This window comes from Fringilla coelebs, assembly GCF_963513975.1.
Source record: "Fringilla coelebs genome assembly, chromosome: 2".
Lineage (NCBI taxonomy): Eukaryota > Metazoa > Chordata > Aves > Passeriformes > Fringillidae > Fringilla > Fringilla coelebs.
The window spans coordinates 71,922,415-71,944,302 of record NC_140029.1 but is presented as its reverse complement, the minus strand read 5'-3'; the positions used below and the strand labels follow the sequence as shown (position 1 = coordinate 71,944,302).

Here is a 21,888-nt window from a genome sequence, read left to right as displayed (position 1 = left end):
AGAAGCTCAGTCTTAATCCATAAGAAGAAAATTAACGGTGGTTGTCACAAAGAACAACATACTGATTAAATGGTTTCACAATTTTCAAATTTTACTTTTTTTGTCCATCTTCCTTACTTCCCCTTGAAAAGGGGGAAAAGTGGACTAATTTTTTTTTTTTCAAATAAATCAAAAACCGGAGAAACAAATAAAATCGAATTTCCTATTTGCACAACAAAAGAATTAATCAAGGAACAAGCAGAGAAATTAAGTCCCAAAAAGATCTTTGTGAAGTTGAAAATGTAAGAGAGATGGGACTTTCAAGTCAAAGTACTTCATAACATATACACAACAGAAAAGGTTGCTTCAACCTATTTGTATTTAAATGACAAACATAGAAAACTGATATCAGATTCTTAAAGTCAGCTTAGATGAACCAATAGAAGCAAAAGCAGATTTACAGATGTTGAATAATGGCTTTAAAATGCATTCTAGAATTTTAAAAAAGCATTAAAAGGAAGGAATCTAACGCTCTCAAGAGCCACAGAGCAGTTTCAGGCTCTTCTTCTCATCATCCAGCATAATCCATTCTTGCCCTCTTCAAGACTGGACTTCTACATCAAACCTCTCTCAATTGCTGTCTCAAAAGGGAAGATTTCACCACCAATAAACAGAAGTAGTTTATGGAAATGCCAAATGGGACACAATGTCTGGTTCTTAGCACTGAAACTAAACATGCTTTAGATTTGTTAAGTCATTTTGAAAATACAAAGTCATAAATAATGTTCTACAAATCTCTTTCAGATGTTTTAGTGAAGCTCATTCTCTGAACTCATATGCAATCAGATTAACTCCATGCTGTTTAAACACTACATGAACTTTATAGAGAACATTAGAAAGCCCTATTTCTGTATGTGGATTCAAGTAGACAAATGATCAACACTCCTGAACTGAGTTTAATTCCCAGGTTTCAAAGAGACCTTTCTTAGTGCAATCAATTCCGCAGAAACAATTGCTCTCTTGAAAAAAAAAAAAAAAGAAAAAGAAAAATTACAGAGCAAATTTCTCAGACAGTATCTATTAAAATACAAGTTAGACAACATATTTTCCTAACTGTTCAATGGACTATAACACTACACAACATGTCTTAAAATGACTACCAAAAGTCACCTTGCTCCAAAGAGCACTCCTTTCCAAATACCCCACAGAAAGCAGATCCTTGAAACAGACTGATAAAGAACTTCATGTAAGAATGGCATCATCAGAGTTTTAATGCAGAAATTCATGACTGACAGAATCTAAGTAATCCTAATATAATCCTAAATAGAGCAGTATATTTTTCATCACAAAATATTTCACACACTGCCCTACACTGTGCTAAAAATGGAATTTTTGAAACACTGCAGATAATTTCCATTTACATCCAAGATTTGTTACCTGAGCTTTATTTTAAGACAGACCTTGGAGAGTTCAATGACAAATGCTATTTTTGTCATAACTTACCTGTAATGATATTAAATCATTCCAAACCACTTGATTCACACAGAAGTTGTTCACCTACTATACCTTGCAGGAAAAAAAGGCTGGAAGTTTTAAATATGTAATTGGAACCTAGGATATAAGAACCTAGTATTCTTACAGAGATTACATTTATCTTTTTTGCAATGACAACATTTTTTCTGAATAACTGAAATTGTAATACTAAAATAACTTTATCCATTGTTCATTTTTATTTTAAACATTATTAATTAATAACACATGTAAAGATGATTCTTTCCCTACATACATTTTTTCCAATTTTCAAAATTTTACATTTTTTCCCTACCTGTCCTGTTTTATAATGCCTTGCAAACTGGTTAACCACTCGATAGTCATTTGCAAAGTACTCCATCAGAATTGAGGGAACTTCAGCAAAATCAGTAGCACATCTGGTTCCTAGAGGTAGAATAATTGCACACATTAGCATCTGCTATTTTCACTAACAAATAGTTAACTCTTCCCAAAAGGTTTTGCAACTTTCAATTTCGACTTTTGGTGAACTTTAATGTTCTTTCATTTACTAAGTCAATATTTTATTTCTATTATTGTACATACTGCCAGAAAAGCTTCATTATAATCCTACACATTTTACTATAAATCACAAAGTAAAACAAAATATTTGAACAGCTGGGTGAGGCACCTTATAAAGCTCTGGATCACACCCTTTTTAAACTAAACCAGACTGTAGCCAAACTGGCCCTACATGAAACACCAAATCTATTTAAGTGTCCTAAACCTAAATTAAACTACAATGTAAATAAAACTCTGCCTTAATCCCATTCACAGTTACAAGTTTTAGCTTCCATCTGTTTGCTGAGCTCTCTTATGCTTTATATTAACCTCGCTTTATGATACCGAGTCATTCATTCAAGAAACACTCTTGCAGATTGAAGACGTTCTATGTAAATGCAATGAGGTAATATCTCAGCTATTTTCAAAAAACACTTTCCCAAAAACCTTATTTACTCTAATCTTTATCAGCATCTTACCCAATGGAAGTTACTAAAAAGTGTAACACATTGCCAAATCAAAGCTGAATTTCTAATTTCTATATTAAATGGAAAAGTTGCTGCTTTCATAGTGGACCGACTAGGTCATCACCTCTATCCCGGGCTGCCAGAGAAAAGGTCAACATTCAGAATCAGTCTTAAATCCCAGTCTGCTTTTAATATTATTTGAAGACTGGTTTTAAAATCACTCCTTCGACTTCTACAAACCCTTCTCTAATTTTTAATCTTAACTTATAATCTGTTTGCACTCAGTGATTCAGACTGATACTGCTCTTTAATACAAATAGCATTTATCACACTGGTTTTTACCTACTAAATAGAGAGAAACTGTATTGTCTCTGAGCCATCATTATCCAAAGGCAAGATATGAAACTATCCATTCTAGTTCTCTGTACCTGCTGCAGTTTGAATTCACCTCCAGACTGGACACACAAAATGAACATGCCCAAACACTGCATGAGGTCTCGCCAGTACCTTTACCGTTCTAATACTTGCTGCTGTTAGATACAGCTCTGATGTAACTTCAGATCACACTTGACCTTTTCACAGACACATCAGCTATATGCACTTCTGCATTGACACATAAAACTGTGGTTCTGTTTGTGCACCACTGCTGAACAATCCATTTGGTAGCAAAAACTCTCCTTATATTCTGAAAATGCATGATCTGCATTTAGTTCTAAATTAAAGAAAAGTAAGGCAAGAGAGAGCAGGAAAGATGTCAAATTACTCAGCTCATCTCAACTAGAATGTCATTTTTTTTTTGTGCTCAGAATAGCCTGTAGTCATATCGTTTCCATAGTTTACCACCCTTGCCTTCCATGAGAGTAGACAGCCCCTAACAGACATCCCCAGGACAAGCCCTTTGATTTTTGCACATTCCAAATCCATTAAAAAAGGATTCTCTTCAGAAACAACACAGCTGACCTCCAACCTCCAATGCTGCTTTTGCAATGCTAGATCTGGAGTGAAATCCTCTGGGATGCAGGAGTGCCCGGAGCTAAGGCAACACAGAAACCATACACAGGGACTCCTGGAAAATCTGAGCCCCACAATTAGCCACTTCCTGCCCCTTCAAGAGTCTGACATGCAGAAACACATGATTCAACACAAGAGGAGAACTCACACTGAAGTAGCTATTTTGGGCATGTAAGTATTCCTGTAGCTCAAGATGTGCAAGGCTATATGAGTGGAAGGAGTGGGGGAGAGCCCTTAGCTGTCCCAAAGACTATACAGAGCTTATACTGAAGGAATTATGCAGTGTTTATCTGTTTTAACAAGGTCTAGTAGTGACATACTTATAAAAATAGTTCAGTCAACTTTAATTTTAAATGGACAACTTAAAAAAAGAGTATTTTTCCACTGGGTGCAAAGGTATCTATTGATAAAACATGAACTTAACATTAACACCCCTTTGTATCATTAGCATAAAAAGGGTAAAACATATTAAAAAAACTAATTCTTCAAACAAGGGATTCATGTTTGATAGTTTGGTTTCTATTTTTTAATAAGTAAATGTCTACTGCACTTGAGATTTCCAGCACACTATTATAGAAAAGAATATACCAAGCTGTCCACAGGTAAAAAAAGTAGCATGCCAAGCAGCCTTAGCCAGCATGGGTGTTTGACCTGTTTGCCACAACTGCAGAAGGTTATAGAAGCCAGAGACCTGCCAGCCAATATTCTCACTACTCTTTGCAAGAACTAATTCACTGATTTTCCTTCATTCATTTTTGTAAGTCATTTCCAGGATTCAATATAGTTTTACAGCAGGTACAACTTATTTCCCAAACTCCAACTATCCCAATGATTATGAACTCCACATAAGAAACTTGAAAGAGTGGATAACGCCAACAGAATGAAGATCAACAGTACATAAAGAAGAGATACAAACACCTAATTCTTATTAGAAAAAGAATATTCAAATGTTGTTTGGTTGAGTTTTACATAATATCTGCAGATTTGATACTGTATTCTCAAATCATCAAGGGTATAGAACTATGAACATGACAACCATTTTTGGTTCATACTCTTTTTATTCTTTTGTTTTGTTCTACTTTTAATTTTTTTTTAATCTACACCTTTCGGCTGGAAATTAAACATTTGACTAAAACAAAAAAATCACGACTATAACTTTCTTACCAGTGACATGTTGGTACCGAGTTCTCCCCAGCATAGAATGCATAGCATGTCCCATTTCATGGAACAGATTCTCCATCATGCCAGGACTTAGTAGCGTTGGTGCACCCCTTGCTGAATTGGGAAGGCTCAGCATAAGAACGACTACAGGTAGCTGGTACTCTCCATTTTCCTTTAGCCTGCCTCCTCGAACTGTAAAGTGACAGTCCTTTTCGAGGTAAAAGTAAACATGGACAGCCAATGTCATTATATCAGTGATACTAAAACAATGGTTAAATTAAACTAAACTGTTAAATCAAATCTGAACATATACTCAGCTACACAAGTAGCTGCTATTGAACAACACTGTTTCTCCATCCTTACCATATACCTCAAATTCATAAAGAAATTACTTTGTTCCATAAAGGAAAGGCTGTGTTGCTTCTAGAAAATAAAATTATTTCTTTATGTTTCAGAATTATCAAAACTGTTCAAACTTTCTAACAGGCATCGCTAGTGACAAGAAATTTACTGATGTGTCAAATCCATAATGTAGAGATTAAATTCTCTCCTCAACCTTCAGCAGTAACTTCTTTACAAAATATACCACACAGCACAACTAGTATATTGTGAATTACTAGCAAAAGAGTTATATATCAAACTAATGTAGATTCAAAGTTTGTCCACTCATCACCTCATTAAAGGTGGTAATTTGCAGATGCTTCTACTGAGTGAAGTGTCTACTGTATTGCATCCTATTGCAAAATATACTGGCACTAGGTAGTGACTGAGCCACAACAGTTAGAATAATCAACAATTTTAAAGAGAATTTAGAATAAAAATTAGTTGAGTTTAAAGAAAGCATAAATGTCAGATTGTTTCTACTTGTAAACAGTGGGCCAGAAAACAAGTGTTTAAATATCTACCATTTCTGTAAACAGAGTTCTCTAAACATTTTGTAGCACCTGTTATTCTGTACCACAAAGAGTCTGAGTTCAGCCTATTGGGTGTTTTTTTTAATGAAAGTTTGCTCTAAAAAATACCTAAACCCACACATGAAGTTACAGACATTCACTGTTTAAATTTATTTTAAACAAGGAAAGTTTTACTAAATTTATATTGAACACAAATAGCACTAATGCTACAGTCATTACTTATATAAAACCCAAGCTGAAGTCAGATCATAAATGTTACCTGATGAGGTTTATCAGGTCTCTGGAAGAAGTCACAATAGATGTACCCTAGCAAACCTTCAGTTTCATGAACAACAGCCTGAAGAAAAAAAGAGTATAATTTCCACAGTGAAAGCACTGATAACGTGCAAATTGAAGACATAATACTCAAATCCCAAGACCTATAATGAAGAAACAACAAACAAACTGGGAATAATTAATATAAAATCTGTTCTTAATTTTAATTGAAAATAAATATATGGACAAAATTCATGTCTTGTATCTCAAACAGCAGACATTTCTGCATTTCACTCCAAACTAGCTAGTCACAGATTAGTATTAAAAGTACTTTCTGTGTTAAAAAAGCCCACAAATGATAAACAGAAGGTGATCTACCACAGAAATAAAAATAGAAAGAGTAAGGAGTAATTATAAATTGCCCCACAGTATATAAAGAACAGCATCTCTTGCTGCAGGCTGAGGATAGAAGAGCTGTGGAGAAGATCTGGCAATGAATAAATGTAGGAGGACAACAGAGGAACTTGGGAACCTGATGAGTAAGTTACTGCCCAAGTTTTGATTTCCACCCTCCCCTAAAAAGAGGGAAGAAAAATAAAAGTAAAAATCTCAAAAGATGACTTTAAGAGTAAAAAAAAAAAAAAAAAAAAAAGAGGCAAAGACACATGACAGCCAGGACACACACCTACCTCCAGCATTCTAGTCATGGACGGTCATCTACAAATTGAAACTAAAACTAACAGTGCCCATTCAGAAAGGTGCAACAGTAATCTCCAAACAGAAACTGTTTCTGATCCAGGCATCCTTGACACAGAGCTATTAAAAGGCCATAAAATACCAAACATCCAAAAGGCACTTAAAGAGATGATAAAGCTCTTGAGGTCTAACTTCAACTAAAATTAGACAACTAGTTTGTGTTTTTGATAGGTATCCAAGTAATTTTTTTTTGATTCATGGCTCACAGGAACACACTACCTTGGTTATCTTCCCTTTGGTTTCAGATGCTGGGAACAAGAATACTTACCAACTTTCGAACATCTTCAGACCAAATCTCTCCTCTCTTTGTCTGTTCAGCATAGAGAGAGATCCCTAGGAGCTGACTGAATAAAGAGTTCAAACCTTCCATGCACGCCCCAAGAGAGAAAAATGGACAGTACAAGCCAGGATCAATGTTGTACCTAAGGGAATACAAAAATCCCAAACCAGTCAGTCAGCAGACCTACATAAACTACAGTACTCACCTTCAAGCCCCAGGATGTCACAAAATACACCAGCTTATCCCAAAGACCCTCAGCAAGCATGTTTGGCTTTATTTTTCAAATACTGAAACCAAGTTACAGACACAGTGCTTTGCAGTACCTCAATTTTTCTTATATTCAAATCTGGATACCAAATTCAACAGATGTCAACTATGATTTTCAGAAATGTGGTGAACATGCAGCCCAAACAGACCATGGCAACATGATGGGTGGCCAAGCAGTGGCTTTTGATACTCAAGAGGCCACTGGCACTTAAGTGCCTTTCCCACGCCAAGGCTGCATCGTGTGACTGATCAGAAAAACAAGCTGGCTTTGGCTGTGGTAAAAGCCAAATCCCCAGCGAGGGCAGGAAACCAACTGGTAAGCACTGCTGACTCTGCAGTCTTGCCTTTCACTGCAGCAACAGAAACACCAAGTAGACACAATCACCTCCCACACAAAAATCACACCTCAAGCTCTGGGGACTCGAAGCATGTAGAAAATATCTTACAGCTGCAAGCCACCTGAAAATTTCAGTATGCAACATGGATTTCAAACATGGCCTAACACAGGCCACATAGCTTCCTGAGCCTAACCTCAGCCAACTATGCTCAAGATGTAGTACAGAAGACATAGGTAGGAAGACATCATGTATCTGCATGCACACACATAAACAGAATGAATAAAAAATTTTAAAAGGGGTTTGGAGATGTATGCAGTCTGTAGAAGGGTTTACACTCCCTGAGACTCTGACCCTAACAAGTAAACACACTACAAGTGTATCAAGCAAATAAATGCTTTGCTAAATTACTCCTTTCAGAAGCTGATCAGCAGCACACAACGCTTTTGAGCCAATAGCAAAATCAGAAGTGGAATCTGCTTGTAACTGTGTGTACCCCAAATGGCAAAAAAACTCCTCTCTTTTCACATACAAAGCCCAATCATTATTTTATACTATTTTCTAGGGTCTGAGAGTAAAGACTGTTTAACTCTAGACAATCACAGTCACTGAAATTTACACATACATCAGTTAAACTACAATAGCTGGACACCAAATATGAGAATCATGCTGTTTTAATGCCTGGGATCAAAAGGCTTAGTTACTGACCAGCTGTGAAAGAACCAGCTAGTCCCTACACACACACCTACTCTCCCTTCCTTCCCACTCCCACAGAGAAGACCTGAAAAAGAAGCCCACTGGGGATACTTCATTTGCCAAAGTGCTGCTTACAATCACAGCTCCGATTCACTGATGGGCATTACTGAGCTGTGAGGCACAGCAGGGTGGAGTTACTCCTCCAAGCCATGATATGTTGAGGTACAAGATTTTGCTTATTTTCACATCACAAATGCGAGAAGCTAAAGTCTGTGTATTCCATTCTATTTTAAACTATACTAGAACATAGAAAATAAAGCAGATTTTGCTTCTACCATACAGACAGTTTTTCAAGAACTTCACACTTAAATTCACACACTGCACGCTTCCATGTACATGTTTTCCTTCTTAGTCAAAAAGTCATTACACTCAAGGAATAAGCATTATATAAATCAGTTTAGATCAAGTTAGATAAAAAGACTGAAAGCAAGTCTCTAAAAAAAAGCAGAAGAGATGAGTTAGTTTTTATATAAGCCACAGAAATTTGGAGTACAAAAGACACGGATAGACACACAGAACTGCCCCTTCCACCCCAGTGTACAGAATTACAGGGTATGTGTTGAATATCCTAAGAATTTTTAACTCAGTAATTCCTAAGAATTGAATGCTTTCAACAGTGGCCCTTTTTGGAAAGCTTCAGCAGGTAAATCTCAGATGTCTCCACACTTTTACAGAATCGCCCTGTGATTGCCTTCTTGCCAGACTGTTACCATGAAAACTAAAACACACCAGTAAGTGCTTCAGACCTCCTGAGTCTGCTCTGAAGCTCTCCCTGCATACAGACTACAAGACCAGTTGAAATGACCCTTCTTTTGGCAGCAAATCATAACAACCTCCATAACAGTTTAGAACTGGTTTTTGTCATATCACTTTAAAATCTTGTACTATCATCCTACATGCCACTATGAATAGTAACCTGAGTTTTCCATTTGTAATTCAAAGAATTGCTTCTTTAAATAATATCTGGCTACAAAAGTACTGTCTCAAAACACACCACAGACAAGCTCAAGTGGCTACAATGCACAAGGGCTCTTTGCAGGGTTTTTTTGCTGAGTGCATTTCAACCAGTCCTGCCAAATCTACACTTATTTGCAAAGCCTGCACACCCTCCTCCCTCTCAGACATCCACTATCACCCAGGATTCCTGAGCTATTTCCTCCCTGCCCAGTGGGAGAAGAGACAAGAGTACAAGGTATTTCAAGACAGAAACATATGATACAGCACTACAAACACACACTTCAGTAAATCAAAATTTAACACTACCAACAGCTCACATTCATAAAACATCAGATTTTCACAGCTGCAGAAAATTAAAACATGTTACTCCCAACAGTGAGTTCAGCTGCAGGATAAGAGAACATGAAAATAAAAAGAAATTAAAGAACAGCCCCTTGAAAACATTTCATGAAATTAGATAACTTTTACACAAGAAATAAGAAAAATCAAAAGATGTGTAGAGACTGCTCAAAATTTTCTGAAGAGCAGAATTTTTTTTTGATGGACTAGCTAACCCTGGAAACCATTTCCAAGTACATGAAAGACAAAGTCACCAGGAGCAGTCAATATAGATTCAGCAAAGACAAGTTACACTTAAAAATCTTGATAACCTTATATGATGAAATAACTGGCCAGGCAGAAATGGGGAGAGCACATCACCTCCTTGGACTTCAGTGAGCCCTTTGACACTGCCTCCCATAAGATCCTCACAGAGAAGCTGTCAATGTATGGGCTGGATGAGCAGACAGAAAACTGGCTGAATGGCAGAGCACAGAGAGTGATCTGTGCCACAAAGGCTGCTTGGAGGCCAAGGACCAGCAGTGTGCTCCAGGGGTCAGGACTGGGTCTAGTCCTGTCTGGTCTAGTCATTGACAGATAACACCAAACTGTCATCCAAACTGGGAGGAGTGGCTGATACGTCAGAGGGTCTTGTTTCCATCCACTGGGACCTTTACAGGCTTACAGGATAAAATGAGCTGACAGGAACTTCAAGAAGTTCAAAAAGTTTTCCACTGTACCTGGGGAGAACAGCCCTATGCACCAGTATGTGCTGGGGGACACCCAGACCCAGCAAGAAAGGTGTTTTGCATAGAGGGACCTGGGGGGATCCTGGTGGACACCAAGTTAAGCATGAGCCAGTGAGGGACCCTTGCCACAAAGAAGGTGACCAACACCCTGGGTGCATTAGGAAGAGCATGGCCAGCAGGCTAGGGGAGGCGACCCTTTTGCTCTACTCAGCACTGTGTCCAGTGTTGAAGTGCTGCGCCCAGTGCTCAGCTCATCAGGAAGAGACACAGCCACACTGCTGTGCCTTGGAAAGAGAAGGTTCTAAGGGATCTTGAGAAGTATAAATTCCTGAAGGGAAGATGCAAAAAGGACAGAGCCAAGCTCTTCTCAGTGCTGCCCAGTGACAGGATGGGAGGGATTGGGCACAGAATGGAACACAGGATGTTGCATCTTAACATCAGCAAACATTTTTTTCCCAGTGAGCATTAGCAAGCACTGGCACGGGTTATCCTTAGAGGCTACAAAGTCTTGCAACTTGGAGATACTGAAAAAGCTGCCTGGACATGATCGTGGACAGTCAGCTCTAGCAGACCCTGCTTTAGCAGGGGGCTGGACCAGATGACCTCCAGAGAAAATTTCCAACTCAAACTACTTTGTGAAGATGTCATATGGAACCTAGGACTAAGAGCACACAGCTGCAGCATGAGATAGATTCCAGCTTTATCAGAGGAAGACAATGTTTCATACTAATGACAAAGGATTACCACATTCAGTTGAAATACTGGATTAATGTGTTTGCTGGATGGGTGGAACAAAACAACCTCTGAAAGAAAGTTTAATTTCATTTCAGTCAAATACACAGAGATGTACTAGTGGGACAAAGCAATGATATTTCTTCATGGATAGAACAGCTGACACTGATATATTGCAGGGAGAAGATCAATGCCTACTTCTCATTCTCAGCATTTCTTGAACAAGCATAATGTCCCCATGACCCCACCCCAGGATGAAAAGTATGTGAAGAAGGTTTTCTGATAAATACTTTGTAACATACTGTCACTGTCCAAAGTGGGGAGAGAGGATGGGGTGGCGGCAGGAAGTCAGTCTGCAATAGCTTTGTCCTTTGAAAAAAGCATGATACTTATCCACCCCCTCAGAAAAACAGTAGTTACAGACTATAATGCCTTAAAGGAAGACTTCCCAGAGGAACTAGCCCCCTACTCTGGCTAATGTTTGAAGATGTCACAATCTTGACATTTTGAGTACAATGAGGTCCTGACTAAACAACCACTTTAATAGAAACTACATAAAGTTAATGTCAGTCCCTTCTGCTAGAACATTGCCAGGATCAAACCTCTCCCACATTTAATGAAAGATGTGTGTTAATGTTCTTCTTGCCAATGGAAAATTGAAAAAAAGTTTTGAAAAACAGCATTTTTTTATACAGAATGCCAAAGCAAAAATGTTTCTACTTCTGATCTCAATTTTTCATTTCTGCCTTGCCTATTACACCAGTGTGCAAAAAAAAAAAAAAAAAATCAAAGCTGAAGATATTGAAAAACCCTCAAATACCAGTAGAGTCTTATGCCACAGACTGAATATTTAACTTACTTCTGGACACACCTGGCAGCAGTCAGCAGAGATTATTATACCTTGAGTTATCTGGCATCCACTGTTTGCTAGCCAATGCAATGTCCGAGGAGTTATGTAGAGAGGAGTTAAAACCCATAATATAGAGCAATTATCCCAATCAGATTATAATAACCAATAATACTTCAAAATGAGTATTGGGTAGTGAAAAAAAAGCTACTCCTCTAAAAAGTGTGTAATACATCTTCAAAAATCTTTGTCTAAATACCAGTCTACACCCACTAACCAGTAATCATTCCAGACACCAAAACACAGATTCAATTCCCAAGTTTTGAATTTGGTCCTGCCTCATACGTGAACTCTATTTTCACAAATTAAATACAACCAACTCTAAGTGAAAAAAACCTAACCCCAAACTTGCACTGATTCCAGGAAAACTTTCTCTTTGGGCTTACCTAGGAACAGCAATTAGCTGAAACTTCAGCTATCTGAAACTTATGTTCTATAACCAAAACCTCAGCTCCTGGATTATTACTGATAGATGGTCTTGCCTTACAGTGGAAAGAGCAAGCATATGACTGACTTGTTTCTGAGTCCCCACCTTCAAGATTTAATGCTACTCACTGAAAAATAAAAGGTGCAACACTAGGTAAAAGATTAGAGGATACTGGGGAAAAGGGGAGAAATTTAAAGATTTGAACCTTTCCCAAAAATAAAAATACTCAATGAACAGAACAGGAAATGCTGCAATCTCTACTAGATCTCTAAAACTTAAATCTGGCATATGGGTGTGGATAGGAAAGTATTTGGAAGAGTTTACAAAGTAGAGGCTCCCTTGTTGAAGATTCTTGGTTGATTTCAGACACTCAAATGGTAGCAGTCATTAGCAACTTCATTGTTTCCAGATGACAAGAAAAAAGCATCTGTTAGCTAGCAAATGATTACCCAATCTCAGTTACTGACAGTTTCATGTCTTAGTGGAACTGCAAGAACACATTTCCCAGGCACAGTGTTTTGGCATTCAAATTCATACCAATCAAAAAACGGGGTAGCTCAACTGTCGGCAGCAAAGGGGACTGTGATTGTGACAGCAATCGAAACTTCTCTTCCTTCAGTCCTTTCAAAGAAAATTCTCCTGCTGTTAAAGGGTCTCAGGTTGTACCTTCAAAACACACTCTGATCTGGGCCAGATTTTGTAAAAAAACACATAAAACTTTAAGATGAAGACTTCTCTCAATACACTCCTTTAGCATTTTAAATTGCCCAGTAACAAAGACAGAACTTGTCTGTGTAGGATGCAGAGCCTTTTTGAGGGCTGATCCAAAACTGTAAAATTAATTTCTCCTGAAGCTAAAGGGAAAACTCAAAGTTCCCCATCTTCTATCCCAGGTGTATGGTGCTTCTTTGATCCCTATTCTTTCAAACATGAAATCAAGTGTATTTGTAAATGCAGACTAAAGCCTCCCAAGAAAACCCTACCAAAACCAAGGCATTCCTGCCTTGGCAAGGGGTTGGACTAGATTATCTCCAGAGGTCTCTTTCAACCCCAACAATTTTGTGATTCTGGGATTCCACCGCACATTACTTTTCAATTGATGGAATGAAAGTACAACTTCAGTCAATGAATTAGCTGATACTGACTGACTTAGATAAAAAGGAGCAGAATTTCCAAAGTGCTTTAGCTTATAGCCTGCCCTTGAAATGCTCACTAGCGAGAGCACAGCTGTCTTCATAATCTACATGTTAATAAATGTTGATGACCCTACTGTGCATATAATTATTTTTATTATACTACACGTTAAAGCAGCAACCAATCTAAGACTCACTTTATGCACAATTTTCAAGCTGTTATCAACTGTAAGCTTGAACAGTTGTACAGATTTGTGCCTTCTATTTAAAACAAATAGTAAAAATTTGAAATAAAACTGCAAGAAGCAGCTGCTTTAGGATGAGCACGCTCTTTGGCAAGCGGCCTCCACATTTATTCAGACAAGTTACGATTTTATCTCCAACAGGAAGTGCACTCAAGTATTTTTGGGAAAAGAAATCAGAAAGGAAATTATCATGACCCACACTGAACTACAGTAACAGGCACTTTGCTACCAGTAAAATTTCTGCTAAGGGTTACTGCTACTAGGAAGAAAGGTTAATGTTCTGGAGACAGACAGCATTTAGCGACAATAACTATTGCAAAGGAGACCTGGAAGACAGGTTTTCTTGTATGCTGTAATTTGCAGCCTCAGAAGAGCAGACAGACTCTTCTGCACGTGGTGGAGTAAGATCACCAGAAAGACATTGTACTGCTGTCTCCAAAGCTGGCAAACACATGGAAACATGGTTACAGTATTTCCTAAGGAAGAAAAAAGATTCAGGGCAGCTAAGCAAGCCTGGGCAAGAATCAAACACCCTGTCTGGATACCCTTTTGCTTAAAATGTGAGTTCTGGGCCTTAGGATGCCCATGTCACCAGAAAAGGGCAGACACAAATATTATGACACTTTCAAGCTTCATAAGGTACCAGTTAGAGGCAACTAGAACAAGTCTAGAGGTCAGCTATGAGCTCTTGCTTCTTGCTGTAACTTAGGCTTCCCAACTGGACTGCATGTTGGATAGCTGAATCCCAAAAGGATGAAGAGCACGGTGCTTTCTATGGCAATTTGCCTTTGAAAATGCAGGCAAAAGAGATGGATCTCAGATGGTGTTAACTTTGCAAAGAACTATATACTCCAGTCAAAAAGATTCCTTACCATGTAACATTTCCACTAGTATATCCCCAGTAAAAAAAAATGCAGGTATGGATTGATTTTTGATATTTGCAATTTGCTCTGCTACAAAAAGATTTTCCCAACTACCCTTGAATTTAAACACATGAATTTTTCTTAAGCCATTATGTGAAACTTAAAGGATCTAAATATAATTCTGGAAGAACAGGAAAAGGAAGTATCAAAACTTCTATCCATTACAGACACACACACCCATCAGAAAACACAATGATTAAACTAAAAGAAGACTTCCTGAAATCAAGGATTTTGTACATGCCTAGATATTAATAATTTCTTTTTTAAAGGTTGCTTTTAGTTTTAATGTAGGAAATATAGCATTTATGTAAAAAAAAAAGGGGACAGCAACACACATTCACCCTGCACAAATCAGTAACAGCATCAACAAATACATATGTGAACTCCTCTACAATGGAAAAGAATAATTTTCCTCTGTGCCAAACTTTCAGTTAAGCTGCTTTGACTTAAGAAAGATAAAAATCAAGACTGAAAGAGTTCCCTTTAATTGTAATAATGAACCTTAAATTAATTGTTTCTCCTGCAGAATTGCATAACTCTCATGCTTACATGTCGAAAACTGTAAAAGACTGAAACACAAACTGGAACATAATAGGTTTGCTCTGTATTCATTTTGCATATTCCAGTAACTCACTCTGAACCTCTGATTTCAAATGCCAAAGCATTTGTATTTATAACAAAGCCCAAGAAAGAATGAAAATTTTCTCATATACTCTATGTCAGAATGTCAGCTAAGTAACTTTACGAAGAGAAATCTCAGTAGCCTCCCAACAAAAGTAGAAATAAAGAAAGCTGTAGTTTCTTTAATGTAAATTCCTACTTCTTATTAAAGGATAAACTACATTTAAGAAATTCAGACACTTTACTTTCACAGTTTACAGCCCAGCAGTATTTTTAAGAGAAGCAAACTAGCCAAACCAATTAAAAAAACTATTATAAAAAGAAGTTAACTGACACAATGAGGTTTGGTTATTCTTCAAGAACAGCAGGCTTCAAACAAAAAGGCTGTGCCCCTGTGAGAAACAAAGATTTAGTATGTGATTATAAATAATTATTTCTAATCTTCTATGACTTCACTGAGTCTAAATAAAATGCAGACTCCTAAAATCACTTTCATTTAAGCTGTGTCTATGGAAAGAGGCTAAATCTGTTTTGTGCAACATGACTTTCATCTATTCTATTAAGAATGCTTTTTATAAAATTGAACATTAGGGATATTTGAATTAGGATCACCGTTCTTCAGAACACGAGCATTCAGACTCTTAACAAATGCAAATTAGCTGCCAGGCAAAAATTCTTATCGGCGGCTATTATATGTAGTCCCTGGTATCTCCTGACCTCTTTGGGGGATTTTGTGAGAAAAATTATTATCCTGTTGACATCCACAAAAATATAGACGACAAAGTTAACTATCTCTAATAAAACAGATCCTGTCAAAACTTTCAAAGAAACTTGAAAAGATCTTGTTAGTAAAGATAAAAGTGAGGTGAACCCCTCAGGTTAACTTGAAGAGATCAAGACAAGGAAAACCCCTTCCAATTTTCATTACATGCCCGACTATGAAACTTAATTCTTTACCTAAAGGGAGGCTCTGAACCATGATTTATAGAAGACTCTGGATTTCTTAAAAATAATAACAATAATAATAATAATAGAATGCCTTTGTACTCTCATCAACCATAAAGTAGCACCTGTATTTCACATTCCTTTTTTCTTTCTGTTAATCGTACTTCCTAGAATATTTTGGAGGAGGTCAAGGGGTACTTTAGAATATCAACACTGCACACAACCTTTAGTTTTCAAATCAACAATTTCTTTGTTCTTCCACAATGTTTTGAATAAGAAATAATTCCTGAAAGTTGAATTTTGCTTTACAGCAATGCTTTTCAATAACTTTCAGGTTTTCCTTCAAAAAGCTTAATCCGCCAGCTTTAGTGACTGGTGAGTGAAAGTGGACTTTCTATACCTCCGTTAGTTGATTTAACAGAAGGCATGCCTTACCTTTCTTATAAAAAGTTTGTTACACAAAGCTCTCCTCCTGTCTGAGCACTTTGGTTGAAAGATTTCCTAGTTATATTTTGCATTACATTTCCACTTCAGCTTTCAAACTGAATAGAGTGACAGTTTTCTCACGTGTTCTGCAAAAGGTCTGGGCTATACTTCCACATGGCATTCCCAAAAGAGAACAGTCTTTCATAAAACTAAAAATAATTTTACAAAAAGCAGCCATGAACAAGTTTCTTTACTAGTAACTTGCAAACCTCAATATTAATTGCAGCTTTTAGGAACTTGTGAAACATCCAGTCACATTTTCATACCTTGGTACTTGGTAACCCTCTGAAAAAACCCAGGAGTGGTGCCCACCCTCCCCTGAAGCCAACAAACCATGTATAGTCCCAATCCCAACAAGAAAGGAGGTGATTTACTCCTAATCTCTGCTAAGATGGCACCCCCAGATCCAAAATGTCTGCAGCTGTCATGGTGGCTTCTCTTTCCTACACTTCAGGAAACAAACTTATTTTTGCATTGATCTGTCATCCTCAAGGCTGGTCTTGTTTCCTTCTGCAGTCTCACAGAAAGGGACTAGCACAGAGTCAGTACTGCAAGCACATCACAGCTTCAAGTGGAATAAAACCTGGGACATTTTGGCAAAAATCCTAACAGTGAATTATAGCCAGTAAAGTCAACCCAGCCTGGCAAGAATCACAGGTTGAGGAAACAGAAGTCAAGAGCAAATACACAATGCTCACTGCTGATGGTTCTCAAGAACAGTTCTGCACCTCTGTCAGAAGTGACTAAGCACAGCCAATCCTACCTTCAAGGCAAATAGCTGACCTCAGAAAGTCTCTCACAGCATTTTGTGGTGATTTTCTGTTGTGTTTTTTTCTCTGACCTGGAAGAAGTCAGCAGGACTACCACATCTTTGCAAGATCAGGGCCTTGAGAATTACAGCTGCGCTTACTGAGAAGTAATACAATTTAATTAATACTTTGGTACTTGTCTGCACTAAAATGCAACATTATTATTTTTATAATATACATATTAGACATCTTCTTACTTGTTAGACGCTAAAGCATGTTCTAGCATTCACTGATTTATTACCCATTGCCTGCCAAAATTCTTGAGGTTCTCCTAATTACTCTATCTTCTTTTAAGACACTACTACCATGAATTTCAGACTTTTGTCTCCTGTTTCTCTTAAAAGTACATTTATACCGACATGTATTTTCCCTGCCTCCTAAACTATAGCTACAAAAACATTACACTGTCTTAAGTGTAGGTTTAAAGCCAGAGAGGCTACTTAACATAGACTGGGGGAAAAAAAAAAGAACATATCCTGTTCCCATCAACAGGAGGCTTGCACTTTTGAAGTAGGATCAAGTTTCCAGGGAAAAGACTTGGTGAAAGCTGACAGAAACAAAACTGTTGTGGCCGGGTTTAGACAGAACAACCGCAACGCTGCGGCTTGAGTCTGGAGCGCCTCCTGCTGTTCAAGCGACGGAACAGCAGCAAAGGTCGGTATCGCCGAGAAGTGACAAAAACCAACCCGACGCGACAGCAAATAGCATCCAAACTCTACAGTCCAAACGCATGAAGGCATCCTGCATCCTTCAGAAGTAAACGTCTACCTCTTTGAACTAGTTATTAGAAATCTGGTGAAGGATTTGTTCCCTTAATTCTGCTACAGTAAAGATGAAACGTATATTTACAAGATAAAAATATAAAAATAGATTTAAAATAACAACATGCTGCAAATATAACATAGACACATTAAAAACATGTAATGAGTTTCAGTGTCATTTGAAATATAACTAGTCAAATTCTGGAGGACTAAAGAGGAATGGCTGAATAGGCCAAACTAAGAAACAGTAAACATTTTCCAGCAGACACACTGTCCCATCTAATATTTCTTGCACCCCCTAGTGCTGAGTTACTTAATCAAGAACTGAATCCCCATAGTCTCTTTCTTTATACCTACATTTGTAAAGATAATCTGCATCTCATGTACCTGACAATACCTAGAAAATCATGAGTCTGTACTTCAGCTGGAGCCACGGTGACAACAGTAGTCCAAAGGGAATACCCAAAAGCATACATTTGCTTCCCTTTCAACAAAAATGGTTTACTAAGCAGAAGAAAAGAGAATTTCCTAATACAAAAACCTACCATGCAAACTGCTACTGAGTCCCAAAACATGAGAGACAAATACATAAGCCATGCTATGTGCCCAGGGCCGCTACAAATACAACCATGGCATTTCTAAAAGTAAATTTCTTCCAAAAGAAAGAAACCCTTGGAGAACAAAAAAAAAAAAATGTAATAGACCAAACAAAGAACAGGAGAAATGCATGACAGTTAAGTGCATCTTGTTTTAAAATATATTTTGTGATTCCAAGGTGAAAAAATGCAAAATAAAATAGGACAGAAGTAAAAATAAATTATTTATTGAGCTTACAAATTAAAAAAAGAAAAACAGTAATTTTTTTTAAAAAGCATTCCATCATTTTCCTATGGAAAAAAACAACCAAGGAAAATAACATCACTTCTCCTTAGATGAATAATTTAATATTATGAGATAACTGGCTCAGTTAGGAAGAGAGCAACAACAAATAGCCGTAACTCAAACTCCAGCCAAGCATCAAGGTTTGTGTGACAGATAACAGTTCTCATCTTTCAGTTACAAAAGCGCTGAACTGAACATACCACAGCATCCACAGGGCATTCAAGAAGGGATGTGGTCTAACAAGGTAAGTACAAATACAAGATAAAGGATAGGAGAATCCCATTTGGGTAACAGGGCGTTTAGGGCATAGACATGACAAGGTATATTCCCATCCTCTGGCTGTTGTATGAATACTCTGATTCCTGCCTAGTTTCACTCATAGAGCACAGTCCTTGAGACTATGCAGGGGAGTAGTGAATTTTACTTTTCAGAGCTGATTACCCTGTGTCCAGTACCCTGTTTACCATCCACAATATGAGCAGAATAAATGTAAAGCCTTGTTCAGGCAGTAAGATCAAACACTTTTTCCAAAGACAGACAACTATCCAGAAAACAGTTCTGTGAAAGATCTCACTCTTGTGTTAAAGCAAAGCAGCTCTGCACACAATGGAAAACTCCTTTTTTTCCCCTGTCCTGTAGATGCTTGTATATCTGCCAGAAACAAATAGCCGACCCAAGCTGGAGGGAGAAAAGCACTGGGCCCCAATCCTGGATTGTAATCAGGGAGGCCCTACACAGATTCAGGAGACTCTGCACACTGATCCAACTTCCAGACTTGCTGACTGAATACAAAAAAATAGCAAAGATACACTGCCAATGTCTAGGTTTGTTTTACCTGCAGCTCTCCCTTCACAAAGACACCATGCAATTCTTAAAGTAACTTAATAGGGTCTCTTACAAAGCCCTCCAAGGAAAGGAAATATTTTTCTTTCTAATGCCAAAAAGAGCAAAATAATCTACTTGTGATCATCAGCAACTCAATCATGAGATGGTTGGCTTCATGAGGAGATCTAAGGACAGTAAGACCAGTAAGACTAAGGACAATCAGAAGACACTCTTTCAGGAGAAGTAAAAAACACTGTGCCTGCTACACATAATGCTCTAACCTTTATGGCATACACCAATTCTGAAAACAACCAGGCCAGCTGCTAGCAATCCTTTCATGCCATGTCTATACTACCACAGCCTTCTGATCCAGAATAAACTACTATTTTAATCAGACACATCTAGTGTGTGTTTGTTTAAAAACGGAAAAACTGTAAGTCTGCAGTGAAGGAAGATTTTTTTTCTAAACCCCCTTGTGAGAGCAGCACGTCTTTCAATTATCTTTTCCAACAGAAACCTCAAAGGTCACTGCTGTTGATCTAATAAAGGCAACATGCAGGGCTTACATCTTTCAGAGCTGACATCTCATTATGTGCAAAGGCCCTGTGCACTACTTAAGTCTGTGTAAAGAATTTATTTCCCGGTCTTTGCAAGAGAGATAGAATTCATTCTTGTCCATAAGCAGTAAAGATTTACAGAAGAAGTTCCTATTTCAAGTCTGCAAAAGAGGATGAAGTTGTACATTCAGTAAGAAGCACAATGAAGTTAAAATATGAAGTTGAATTGTATTCAGGGTTCAAAATTTATTTTTAAACATTACTACATCCCAGCTAAGAACTAAAAGCAAAACAAGAATAAGGATTCTCTATCTGTTCAAGAACTGCTTCATCCTCTTTTATCTTCAAAGAGGGCCAATACTTCCCTGCAAAACAACAGACGAGCCAAAAACTTGTACAGGTATTCGACCAGTAATTAAAAAATATTACAAACAACACTCCCACCAGATAATATTTCTTTCTTCATATTGAGGTACATCTTCAAAGAAAGAAACCCTGTTTAGGTTGACGACTTTGTCTTTACTGCAAGGACACTCATTTACATTACAATCAGGAACATAAGGAGCTTACCTCTCGGCACGAAGGACTCCACTGTAATAGGGGTGATCCCATGGCATCAGCATCTGAAAGAGAATTCCAGCTTATAATTACAATAACAGACAACAAGTGAACCCAAAGTAAAAGTTTTGTTTCACTTGAGTATGTTTGCACTTTCAGTAAGTCACAGAATTTTGAAAAGTAATGAGAAATAGTTAGGGCTCAAACCAAAAATAGCATCATATATCACAACCTGAAAACTTTTTTAACATGTCTTGAAGATTGGTCTTCTAATTCAACTATGATAGAACTTCATTTCAGATTTCAATAAATACATTCAGTTCAAATAAAAAGATAAATCTAGATAAGTACAGCATTAAGATACATTAAATGTAGTATACAAACTGGGCTTGAATCTAACCTAAAGTAGAGCCATTAGTTATCAAATGAGTCAATTAATTCAAAGCAAAGTGATAGTCCCTTTCACTGCTTTATGTTTTGGTTATCTCAGTATCACTTTGTATAAACCAACAGCTCTCTCATACTCAGTATTTGGTTTTAATATAGCAACTAAGTAGTCAGAAAGCATTTGAAGCCAGTAAAGAGAATGTTTCTAATTCTACTACATCTTGTACACTAAAGTAGAAGTAATTGTAGAACACGATTACCTTATACTATATTTTTTAAAAGAAATAAAACAGACAATCACATGGAAATGTAACTTACTGAATTGTGGGGATTGAGCTTCATTTTCATCTTTGTCATCATTTCAAAGTCTTTTTGAGTTCTGAAAAATATTTTTATTATGAAAGTGTTTATGAAAGATTTTTGAGCAGTGAAATAC

General features: G+C 37.4%; 1 protein-coding gene across 1 annotated transcript in view; it reads right to left on the bottom strand.

Moving 5' to 3' along the window:
• Positions 1-21,888, bottom strand: part of MIPEP (mitochondrial intermediate peptidase) — a 65,634-nt gene that overhangs the window by 30,741 nt on the left and 13,005 nt on the right. The window contains exons 9-14 of the mRNA XM_084201323.1: positions 21,771-21,831; positions 21,078-21,130; positions 6,861-7,014; positions 5,841-5,918; positions 4,671-4,875; positions 1,805-1,914 (exon numbers count right to left, since the gene is read on the bottom strand). Coding sequence (XP_084057449.1) covers positions 1,805-1,914; positions 4,671-4,875; positions 5,841-5,918; positions 6,861-7,014; positions 21,078-21,130; positions 21,771-21,831 — 661 coding nt within the window. The remainder of the gene's footprint in view (positions 1-1,804; positions 1,915-4,670; positions 4,876-5,840; positions 5,919-6,860; positions 7,015-21,077; positions 21,131-21,770; positions 21,832-21,888) is intronic.